Below are 13,155 nucleotides of genomic sequence, written 5' to 3'. Positions count from 1 at the left end.
TAGCACGGATTGGTTCTGGGGGCTTCCATATATCTGTGACTGTGTGTTTCAGTATCCTGCAGCTTTACATCTCACCCCAGCCGCAGCTTCATTCATTATCAATGGAATTGACGGCCAAAAACTCAACACATTCCCAACTAGCATCTGTAACGTCAGGCAAAATCAACACCTGCTAAGAAAGACAACATGGTCGCTATGCGGGACTATGCAGGATGCAGGGACATAACGTCATATGTGACCCAAAGAGATATAACAGGAACACCGCTATAAGTGTTAGCCATTGAGAAGGAATTTTAGCAAACACAGTAGCACAAAGGTGTAAATGTAAAATACAGCATGTATTTTGAGTTCAACCATGGTACTAAACTGCCCTCACATATCAGGTGAGTCAACATGAGAAATGGCCCATGCCAGGGGACTAGTCTACTTCCACTTATTCCATAAATAATTCATCATTTATTTAAGAATAGAGTATAGAAAAAAAGAGGCATTTCTTGATCTAATGTAGCAGTCAAGCCTGGGAGCAACAGACCCAAGAGACAGATTAAAGTGGTGGATATTAAAGGACTACAGGGTGTTCTTTTTTTAGGATTAATATGTCAGACAGTTGGTTGCTTTGACACCTGATACAGATAGGTATTTCAATTTTTTTTTTACATTATCTACTTTTTTACTTGTTGCTGGTATGTGATTTTATAATGCTTATCATCATTGACCAGGCATGGGATAAACATACTGTTGGGAAGCTAAAGTTAAATGCCACGTATTTGTTATTATCTGGGTGTGTTCTGGTGAAAAGCTGCATTTTTCATCATTTGATGAAACATGAACACAGGTATTTTTTTACAGAAAAAATAAACTGTTAGCACAAATTTGAAGGCACACAATTGTATAAAATGTCTTTGGATGCAGTAACGATACATTTTCCATATAAAATAGAAGACTGTGTTCCCTGGCAATACCCCTGTTCACAAAGCTAGGTCCATGAAGATATGTTTTATGTTTTATGTGGGGAGTTGAGGTTTTTATAACTGGGAATTTGGACTAAATGTGGAATGGATTGTTTGAAAAGCATATACAAATCTTATGGTCAGATGTCCACAAACCTTTGTCCATATGGTGTAGTATCATAAATGTTTAATGAGGATTACTGACAATACAGAAAGAAAATTGATTGGTAAATGTCAACAAATTCAGCTATCAAAACAAAAATGGCAGTTTAAATAAAATCATTTCATGTTAAGTTTGGCCACATTAACAGGAACGCATATACCTCTGCCCATTCATGCAGTTATCTACTGAAACAAACAAAAAAATGCTGTCCATTGTTTTTTTTTTTAAATGTATGCTAACTGTATGCTCCAGATTTCTGATTTCTGGCCGACACAAATCATATTGTTCTGCATTTTGAGAGGTTTTTCTGCTCAACATTATAGTAAAGAGTAACTACTCAGTTCAATCTATTCTCCTATGATCTATCTAAAAAACAAGGCATATGCACACACATGAGCTTTTATTCTTGACAGACTGGAGCAAAAAAACAAAAAACAATATGACCTGCAACCACATTATCGCCGGTTCATCCGTCTCATAGTCATCTTCGACCTTAATATGACAATGTTTCATTGGTGAGACAACATAGTCTTGTACACATGCCCTCAGCACAACTTCACAGAGATGTCAGCATGTGACAAAGGGAAAGCAAAATCTCTAGCAGACAAAACAAGCAGTGCAACACTGAATGAAATGAGGTAAAAGCACATTATTGTCTCAACAAAGTCACTGGAGTGTAAAAGGATCCCCCAATAGCAGTTTTTTTTACAATTTGTTTAAAAAGGTACTTAAGTAAATGTAACATAGTAAATGTAGCAAGTTACAACCCACTTCTGGTAATGGCACTATTTTCAGAGAAAACAGGCCCCAAATAAAGCAGAATCCCAAGCACAGTATCGCCATTTTCTATCTTTGTTAGCAATTTGGTTGGGGGCATAGGGGCAAGAACAGAATGGATATGTGGGTGTTAAGGATGAGTCAGAATTTTTCTGAGAAAAAAAAGATCTGATATCACTCCCTGAATGTGGCCTTCTTCCTCCAAAATGTCTTGCTCTAAACGTGCAGGGAACATGTCGCTGATCTAACTGCTGCCGAAATGCTTAATTAGTTCTGGCCAAATATTAAAAACTGTCCTTGACCCTTTTCATTTATATATGATGTGATGTTGTCATGTTGTTATAATGTTAACTCATATGTATCCTAAATATGCTGTGATTACGCTCATATTAGGTTTTACTCCATGTCACTGCATGGCATCTTACAACCTGTAAACTGCAATTCGTTTTGTTTATCAATGAATGTCTTTTAGTTAAGTATACCCATTTGTATGGCAATGAAACTTATGAAAGAAAACAGCATGACAAATACTGAATAATTAATTACAAAATGAACTGAATTTTTCTTTTTTATTTAAACTCTCTAAAAAAATAATACAAATATTTATAATAATAAGAGTCAAAATATTAGTTTTTAGGTTTCTGAGGGTTTATTATTAGGGTTTATTTAAGTGTGCGTGCATATATGTGTAGGTCTGTGTGTGTTTGTGAGTGTGTGTTTGTGTGTGAGTGTGTGTGTGTGTGTGTGTGTGTGTGTGTGTGTGTGTGTGTGTGTGTGTGTGTGTGTTCTCTTAGGCTCCCAGAACTGTACATTACTGTATTCTAGTCCAGCTTCCACAGTACAGAGAGAGAGAGAAGAACACATCATTATCTCTTCATCAACATCCCCCTCATACTAAAAGATGACAGAAATATGTCACTATGTGTGTGTGGGGAACTTATTCGCATGGTGAAAACATTCAGTTTGCAAAAATCGACACAGTATGGAAATTCAAGATGATATATACCAAAATGTAGGCAGTTCAGAACATCCTGATCATGAAAATCAAATTATATGAACCCGCCAATACTAAAATTAAATTTACTGACATATATGTAATATACATTTCTAATTTATATGTCCTTTTTTATTTTTTCCCTGTCATTTGTTACAGTAAATACAACCAGTTCCCTCACTAGCTCTTCTGTTTTTACTGTCCTCTGTCCTGACAATTTCTTACTTTTCTGAAATCCTACAGCTTTACATCTGACTGCAACAAAGAGCTCGCTGAGCGTGTCTTTCCAAAACTATATTTTGCTGATAAACCGCAATGTCATGTGTGTCTGGTGTTCTGCATTACATAAAACGCAGGCTGGTTGAGAAAGAAAGTAGCAGGACCCAATGCAGTGTAAACGAAAAGAGTTAAAGCTGTCCAATGTAAAATTTGCATGCGTAGACTGTGCCCACTTTATAACATACTCTCTGCTTAATAGAGGGGAATAAATCTAACTACACTACAAATGATACTGAAAAAGTATTTATACTTTTTTAGGATATGTCTTCTAATCACGGCAAGAATTGAATTAAAAAAAAGAAAGGACACTGCATTTTTATTTAAACAATTTTCCTAAATCTTTCCTATGAGTACAGTATTCCCGAAATAATTGAGTAATAATAATTCCTAAGTATCAAACACTGCATTCTCATGAATAACTGTTAAACAGCTTGAGTCATTTATCTTGTTTCCACCTAACAAACACAAAAGCAGCTGCAGAAGAAGTTGGAAAAAATTATTTATCTTAAAAAAAACAAAACAAGAAAGATAGCATATACTGTTCAGTTGATAAAACAGCTTATCCACTGAATAAAACAGCCACAACTTTGAGTCATACATATCATACATATAGTATGAGGATTTGCTCGGATCTACACTGGAACTAAGAAATACTGCACAAACATGCATACTTGAAAACTTAGAAAATGACTTGCCAGCTGGGAGCTGTGAGGATAAACATTTATGCAACACAGCCATTAAATTATTAAATCTGGTTTCTTAAGAGTTGCTGTATTTTAAATCCAGGCGGTCAACATTATTGAATCATAAATGGATTAAATCTAAATTATATAACTAATTCTCTTTTATTTTTGATACAATGGCCAGTTTGAAATTTATCGCCAACAAGCTGAATATTATTACATTTTATTCATTTATTTATTTACTTTTACAATGAATTACCATACAGTGCCTATCAAATGTCTGGAAATACCTAGTTCTTTATGTTTTTGAGAGACACATGCATATTCCTTATATGCAACAAATTAGATAATTTAACGGTATTAAGATTTAGTTTGACCAAACCAATATATAAATGTACAGATGTTTTTTTTACTTTTATTTTCATTGAAAAATCCTACCTTAGCATGGATAGCAGTTTTATGCACTATTGGCATCCGGACAGTTTAGGAAAATACTTTGCCATGCCTCTTGTACAACCTGCCAATGAAGTTCTTCACTAGTTGAATATTTCTTCCTGACCTTGCAATCCAGTTCATCTCAGAGCAGTTCAACAGGATTTAGGTGCGATGTCTGGGCAGGTCATTTCATGAAAGATAACACTCCAGCTGACTGTTTGTTGTTTGTTGTTACAGAGTTTGGATGTATGCTTCGGTTCACTGACTACTTGTATGGTGAAATTGATTCGTGACAGAATTGCATGGTGTTGAAGTATGGAATTGTTGCCATGTTGGTTCCGTATTCCTTTCACCCAGAATAAGTCTCCAACCTTCTCTGCTCAAACAACCCCGAACTATTACGCTTTCACCTCCATGTTTGACTGTGGGTGTGAGGCAGTCTGCTAACATTTTCTCTCCTGTTCTCTCTCTTACATAAGTTCTTCTGTTAGAGCCAAAAATGTCGAATGTGTACTCATTTGTCCAGAGAACTTTCTTCCAGTCATTCACTGTCCAATTCTTTGGAAACAAAAGGAACCTGCACGTGTCTCAAACATGATAAAAGACTTTGTGTTTCCAAACCTTTGACAGGCTCTGTACTTGTTCCTGATTGCTATCATTTATTTATTTTTAAGAAAAGCCTATGTTAGTGACAACTATTCATAAATGTTCTATATTATTAAACAGAAAAAAATGGCCTTGAGCACAATGTTTAATTGTACATTAATAAAGTAATAAAAGGCAATCATTAGTAAAAAAAAAAAAACACTAGTGGATGTTCTTTTACAGGAAAACAACACTTTTTGGATAGTAAGGACATCACACCACCTCATCATTAATTATTATCCAAATGATAGTTCTTAAAAATTAATTTTTCGCCAAGTTTGCAGCTGCTCTAATTGGGCCAGTGGTAGTTGAGGTGTGAGTGGGATGAAAGTGAAGATAGTTTCCCACCAGCTGGATATAGATTCATAGCCTGGCCAGTGTGCTGTTAATTGGGATTCTAGCTACTTGGGGCAAAGTGTAAATGACTGGAAGAAGTGTAGAGGGTCAGATCAGGCTGTCAAACCATTATGTTATGAGAGGAGGGATGTTCGATGTTGAGACCTTAGGTTGCATAGAACCAATTAGAACAGGCTGCTCACATAAGCAAAATTTTTTTGTAAGGGCTTTCATAATCATATGTCAAATGTGTTCATGCATTGCAAACACACACACAAACACACACACAAACACACACACAAACACACACACACACACACACACACACACACACACACACACACACACACACACACACACACACACACACACACACACACAAACAACATATGGCCATGCAGACACTTTGGACAAAAGTTTGTGGAGCCTCCACCATAAGATTTGTCTGTGATTAAATCTCTATTTGGTGAAATAATAACCTCCCCTCTTCTGGGAAGGTGTTCCGCTAGATTTTAAAGTTTGGTTGTAAAAAATTTGTAAACATTCAGCCATAAGAGCATTGATAATTTCAGGTACTGATGTCGGATGAGGAAGCCTGTGGTACAGTCAGCCTTCCAATTCTACTATAAAATTGTGTACCTTAAACCTTGTGGTAACAGTTTGGGGATGAAGCACAATACTTTTGCCCATATAGTGTATGTGTTTATATACTGTGTACTTGTAACATGCCTGTTAACATGTCTACATGTCAGTGTATTTATACAGTATTTATACAGCATGTGAGAGCATTGTAACGTCAAGGGAGAAGCTGTTCTTTGCCAAAAAAAGAAAAACAAACAAACAACACATGGTCCTGAAAACACAGTGAACTCTATGGGAAGTCAAGAAATCCCCTCAGGACAAAAAAAGGAAGAAAGAGAAAGGAAGAATCAGAAAGTAGACTATTGATTTCTCTTTCTCTTTCTCTCTGTCTTTCTCTCTTATTTCCCCAGTCTGTTTCTGGGTCACAGAGCACATTGGAGGATTGAGAGGGACTGGGATGAGCCCAGTCTGCATTTTCCTTTTATGGGTCACAGACACTTAATGAAGGTCTAAGGAATGAGGGGTGATCGGGTGATTCGGTGTGTGTGTGACCACAATCTAACCTAGAAGAATGGAGTTGTAATGGAAACGTTATTGGTGGTATTCAGGGAATACGGGAGGAGAAGCACTGAACCTAACAGTCAGATCCCAATAGTATACCCACCAGTCTTTTGCAATCTTTTGCAAATATTTCTAGCAAATATGACAGAAAAGCCACTAAGGTCTACTTAATGCATATGCCTTTACACCAGGGAACTAAATAACAATACATATTAAAAATGTTTCCTTGCTGTAGTAACTTCTTTCTAACAGGGTTGTGCTGAATGGTAATTCTGGGACCTTGACCTATTGATATAACATAAGCATCTGAGGGAGACTACAAAACATAATTGTAAGTCTCTCACGATAATGGTTTCTGCTAAATGTAGATAAATAAAATGTTGTTGATTTTTAGATATGCAGTGGGGTCCAAAATTTTGACCACCATTTTGAAAATGCATTTTTTTTTAAAAAATGTAACACAACAATTTTCATTACAAATGATATTATTGATAACAAATTATTTTTTATTTTACATTGACAAAAAAATGCAATTGTTATTGACTGTTATGAAGAATTGTTAAGTAAATCTAGATATTTAACCATCCATCCAGCATCAAACATACAAAAAAGATTATTTCGAAATGCCAATCAGCTTACAACATCTCAAACAAATTCGAAGGTGTGAGACAAACATACTAACCAATAAACCACTAACCACAGCATATTTATTTATTTATTTATTTATTTATTTATTTATTTATTTATTTATTTATTTATTTATTTATTTATTTATTTGTGCCATATAACTCAGTCCTATCTGGAACTAAAACTAACTATATTTTAATGGATAAAGTTACACTGATACATTGCCATTGACAGTTAAAAAGCATGTAGAGTCTGTATATTACTGGTTTGCTACATGGTACTAGTCTTGTCAGTTCATCAAGGTCTTCAGAAAAAAATCTGTAAAGCCCTGTGAACCACACCACTCTGTACTGTAGAATGCATTGTAAATGCCACCAGCTCAGGTGTAGTTTCCAGGATAGTGCTTTATGCCTTTATAATTAATTCCCCTTTTGAAAATCCTCAAGGACAATGTGATGTATTGCTGCAAAACTTGGCTCAGAAAGAGTATAGACCTCGATGAACCTTGGCAAGAAGGTCCTTAAACCCTAATAACACTGTGATGAAAGCCTGGCTCCCTTTAATACGTATATTTATACCTATTTGGTTTGGCCTCGGAGTATGCACATTTTCTAACTGCAGTCTTTGCTCTGCAATGACCTGTCATGTCTATGAAAATGGCAGGAAACCTTTAATAATGTCCTGAACACACAGATCAATTCCGTACAGAAATAACACCATGACCAGAGCACTTCTACACATGCCTAATTACCAAGAAGGTCATATCCTACTGAGTGTAGAAAACAAACTATGTTTAACAAAAAATAAAATGACCCGCAAAAAATGATCAGCAAAGTAGCTTCCCATCTCTACCCAACAAGCTTGTGGTCAACATTTTATTTAAATAGATTGCTATAACACTGTGTCTGTCAGTATTGCTTCTTAAATCAGGAAGCAAAAAGGCAAGCTGTCAAGGTTTCAAAAGAAACAGAAGCTGAATTGTGGTTATAGAAGTATTCTAGAGCTAGAACTAATGTCTCCTGTTTGACTGTGCTTTGTGCACCTACGCAGAGCTACTGCAGACCACTGCCCACACTTAGAGCTTGCTTCATTTCTGCCTTGATTCAGTGCCAGCAACTTACTTTAGAGCTAATTTTAAAAAGTGGATACAGGCAATTTGCCTTGCAGTGAGGGTCTGAAAATGCTGGCAGATTTGTTCGTTTTAAGGAACTACCAGGGGTTACATGAATGATCTTGATTGTGACTTGCATATTATGCTTTTGTAGGATGAGCCACAAAACTAGCAAAACTGAAAAATCATCCAATTATCCAAGTGCAGTTTCATAAGCAGGTATAACATAAGGTCAAAAAGAGGATCTCTTTCTGTTCTTTAGAGTGTCTGTAAACAGACAATTGCTATGCTAAAAGCTATGCTGGATAAGTCTGTGTGTGCTTGAGTGAGATACCTGAGCAGAAGGGCATTGGTGCACTCCAATGGCCATTGAGCTGGCAGGTTCGAGAAGATTCGCCCTTCAGCTGCCGGCCACCTGTACACGAGTAACGCACTGTGGAGCCAAACGTGAACTTGTCTCCACTCAGTATTCCATTGGGAGGTGATCCAGGATGTCCACAATCCACCACTGTTAAACAACAAGCACACAAATACATGTGCACACAGAAAAAAATATTCATTGTCAAAAGTAAATACATCACCAAGGGAATACAAACTAAGTTCATGTTTAATTACTGCCCAGTTGTAGCCCAAATAACAGTAAGTGAGGTGTAAATGCAGTTTGCTCTCAAAATGCAGCCATCATCAGATTGTGAAAGTTTTTTCTGTTGTCATCTTCTTTCGCTATAAAACTGCTTGGTAATAATGTGATTACAAGTTAAAAATCAAAACAAAAAAGTTCTAACAATCTAAGCAAGTGTCCCTTAGAATCCAGCAGAATTTGTAACACATTACACACTAATTTAATACTGCATGATATGTCAGCACTGCATCATGCTTATTTCAATGGGAATTATGCTTCTTGCTTTCTCCACCCCCACTCTAGTTTTAGACCATTATTGTAAATGCAGAATGAGCTTTAGATGTATGGAGTTCTTATGCCTATCTTGTTTAAGATTAGAAGTTCCTTTCCTAAAAGGTGTATATTGAAGCCAAGAATAGACCAGAGACCAGTGACGGTATTACTAAATATTTCCTGGCAAACCCACAAATCTGTCAATGAATATAGACAAGAATGAAAATTGGGTCCCACACCAGAATAGTTAGGTTTGGAGCACAGCCCTGTCTATGGGATGAGACGATAGCTGTGACAGTAGGAAGCCTCGTCAGGGTAGAAAGTGAGCTAAAGCAGCGTTCTTTCTGCAGCTGTCGTCAAGAGCGCCTCACTGAGCCGAATAGTGCTTGAGGATGTTTTGGTGTTTCACGGGATGTGCTCCCAATAAACCAGGATCAGCCATGAACCTGGCATCGCTAATTAGTCTGCCTACAAAAGTGTGTTCCACCTGTCCCTCAATTAATGCACTGATCTAAAGCAGCGGGAGAGGGTCACTCAACTGTTTCGGCCTCCATTACAGGAATGAGACGCTAATTAACAGCATAACGCTGCTGCCAAGTTTTGGTGTTCGAGACCAAATGCATCAGCAACTTACCAATGCACTCAGGCAGAGGCTTGTCCCATTGGCCGGTAGGCTGGCAGGTGAGGATGGGGGAGCCAAACAGGTAGTAGCCTGGGTTACAGTCATAAAAGACCACTGTGCCAAAGGTGAAGTTGCCATGCTCAATCTTGCTCTGCCTGATGGAGTTGGCTGGGATCCCAGGATCAGAGCAGTTGACCACTGAACACACGGAAGAAGAGAGGGAGAGAAAGAAGCAGGGAAAGATGGACCAAGAAATACATGTGTTATTTGACAGAAACAGTAAACATGCATCTTTATTTTATTTTAATTCATGCAATATTTTTATTGAGAAATCTTAGGTGATCTAAACGGTATACATGTTTCGTTTAAATAAAGCTGTCACTGAGTCACTAAAAGTACATTCCGTTAGTGTTTCTAAATTGCCACAGGGATCAGGTGAGCAAATCCCTTCGGAGACACAGCACAGATGCAAAATGAAGGGCAAAACATTTGCCATGTGCTTCTCTTTTATTAAACACTTCAGTTCCAAGCAACAGTGCATCTCCATGCAAACACAGACACCATGGCACATGCCTTGCTAATCTGTAAAGCAGAATTTCTGCCATATTTCACACTATAGACACATCTCTGTGACAAATTCTGCTAGTCTTAACAAAAATGTATAATGTGGCACATGCAATCGTGCCACAGCAATAAGGGCTGCTCTACCTTACCCAGAATGCAGTGTATTTTGGCAGGTGGTGGTTCAGCCAAAGCTCCGTGTGAATAGAAAACTTAACTTTTTTCCCCACCTTTACATGTTGGTGGTGGCTGGCTCCACTGGCGGTTGGCCTGGCACTGAGCCCGCACTGGGCCCTCCATCACATAGCCCATGTTGCAGGTGAAGCTCACCACATCGTTAAGGTTAAAGCCATCGCCTATGGTGCGTCCGTAGATGGGGCTGCCTGGGTGCCCACAACTGATGGCTGCAGAAAAATATTATTTTTCATTACAAAAAAAAAATATATAGCGTGCTATAGTGTTTGTATCTTAGCTTCAGTTACTTCTCTGACTAATGTCTTTCTTAGCAAACCTAAATGGGGTTTCACTTCATTATTAATGAACATGTATGGAATCATAATTTTTTAGTTTCTTTTTATTTCACTTGTAAAATAATGGTAAACTACTGTATATTGATTTTCATTGTGCCAGTTGGATATTTTGTGTAGTATCAAGGTGGTGGACATTTGTGCCAGCCACATTATGGGCTTATTCATTGGTCCACAATCTAGTATTAACAAAAAAAATGATCTATTGCACAACATTATGACAAATGTACCTAGTGTTTTCTTTATATTTTCCTTAAATTCTGCCTTCTGTTTCAACAACAACAACAAAAATCCCAAGCCTAAAGCCTATATAGACCAACACATGGCTGAAAGATGCTGTACTAATGTCAAATTAAAAGCAGTGTAACTGTACAGAACATTCTGTTGAGCATAAAGAGTATAACACAAGCCATCTCTAGTATTTGAGAAAATGCTCGAAGTACAAAATGTCTTCATCACTGTCTATTTTCTTGCCAGTGGGTGAAACCATAGGGAGCTGCTGAGCGAAGCTGAACAAATGGCTAACTGTATGGTGCTGGTGGGTGTGTACAAGGCAAATGGGCTGTTCATACACACTGCTGGTTAACTGTAGAGCCATGCCTTCAGGCAAGATGTCACTTTGATGTTAAGGTTGGCTTGACGCGCTAATTAGCCTAGTGTTTGTGTGCATACGGTGTGAACTAAGCCAAGAAACATTTCATTTTGTTCAACAATCTGACACTGGCAATAAACAGATTCATTCACAGATTTTATGCTGAACATTGTGGATGGATATGTTAATGCTGAAGCTTAATCTGATCTTCCTACACGTTCCTAGGTGCCATTCCTAAATACCTAAATGCCAACCCTATGTTTATCATGGCAATGTGGTTATTACTAAGCCTCTCATTTTCCCCAATATGAGTGAAGAGGAGCTCATACTGTGTAAGAATGGAGTCTTTTCTTTTTTACTCCACAAGGGGAGTTTTTATTCCTCTTGAAGGCTCTTCTCCCCTCATCACTCCTGCTTCTCTCCCGCTCTCATAAACAACCGTAGTTCATTTGCATAATTACAGAAGTAATTTGTTTCTTTTTGCACGCACGAAGGCAATTTTCCCTTCATTTGAGGAGCTTCCATGGACCAAAATTTCAAACAAAATCGCTGCGTGTTAAAATAGCTGAAAATTCAGCCTCTCCCCGACACTCTTTCATATTGTCTCTATCTATCTCATTTTCTCTCCCTCGACCTTATAATGATTATTGCTTTGCGCAGATGGTTCGGAAAGGAAATCAGCCAGACAGGTTACATCAAGCTTAATATGCGAGCTTAAAGTGAAAAGCAAAGCACAATAGCAGCTATTTACTGAAAGGTCAGATCAGGAATCCTTTCCTGGTGTTAGCATTAGATTGTTTAATCTTATTCATTCATTCTTTAAAAAAGGAAAGCTGATGTCTATGTCCAACTTTGAGCTTAAGAAGTGAATTTGCAGAGTGAGTATCATTTTTCATTTGAGTATCATTTTTCATTTGAGCCACTTTTCAGAAAATTATTTTTACAGGAAAAAAAATTAAAAATTAGCACATTTGCTAAATATAAAATGGTCGTGGTACATAGGAAACAGTTAATAAGGAATAGAATATTATGGGCTGTACTGTTAGAGTAATTAATCCATGATTATTCAACACAAACCAGAGCTACTGTGAACTCAGAAATTGACTATTTTACCGTAACAACATAGCAATTACAATGATTTAATTATTACATTTAAATGCAAAAGACATAATACTTTCTTACAGTTTATATTTATATTTAATGTTTCAAAGTTAATTTATTATTACTTAGTGGAAACTAAGTAGAAAAATTCCTCAGTATTGAAAATACTTCTATAGTGGACTGACACTGGAGACTCCTTCCACTTCCACACATTATAAATAAACATCTTTTCACATAAGGCTTTAATATATCCACAATGATATGTTTTTTTTGTTAATGTAGATAGATAGATAGATAGACAGACAGACAGACAGACAGACAGACAGACAGACAGACAGACAGACAGACAGACAGACAGACAGACAGACAGATAGATAGATAGATAGATAGATAGGCCTTAAAGGTCCACCATGAATTGGAATTGATTAAATTATATAAACAAAAAAAAAATCAAAGCTCCCAATACATGTTAAATGATTTATATACTTTGGTTTGACTATTTAAAAAAATAATAATAAAAAACTAACAACACAAAATATCAATATTTTGGTTTGACTAACCATCATAGTATAATATTTAATATCATTTAAATTGTAGCTGGAATTACCATGTTCTATGTTCTGACTAGATGCTGTGCTGAAATAAAAAATTTCTTAAACTTTTGCCATATCTCTTTACACATGTTTCATTATACCACATTTGGCCAGTTTGGGG

General features: G+C 36.9%; 1 protein-coding gene across 2 annotated transcripts in view; it reads right to left on the bottom strand.

Annotated features, from left to right (window-relative positions):
- The window catches only part of csmd3b (CUB and Sushi multiple domains 3b), a 399,549-nt gene that overhangs the window by 33,000 nt on the left and 353,394 nt on the right, over nt 1-13,155 (bottom strand). For both annotated transcript variants that reach the window (XM_083523961.1, XM_083523962.1), the window contains exons 54-56: nt 10,452-10,625; nt 9,673-9,858; nt 8,478-8,651 (exon numbers count right to left, since the gene is read on the bottom strand). In XM_083523961.1, the coding sequence (XP_083380087.1) occupies nt 8,478-8,651; nt 9,673-9,858; nt 10,452-10,625 (534 nt within the window). The remainder of the gene's footprint in view (nt 1-8,477; nt 8,652-9,672; nt 9,859-10,451; nt 10,626-13,155) is intronic.

Source organism: Silurus aristotelis (genome assembly GCF_946808225.1).
Source record: "Silurus aristotelis genome assembly, chromosome: 21".
NCBI classification, from domain to species: domain Eukaryota; kingdom Metazoa; phylum Chordata; class Actinopteri; order Siluriformes; family Siluridae; genus Silurus; species Silurus aristotelis.
The sequence above is the reverse complement of the archived record's forward strand: the minus strand, read 5'-3'. Positions and strand labels throughout refer to the sequence as shown.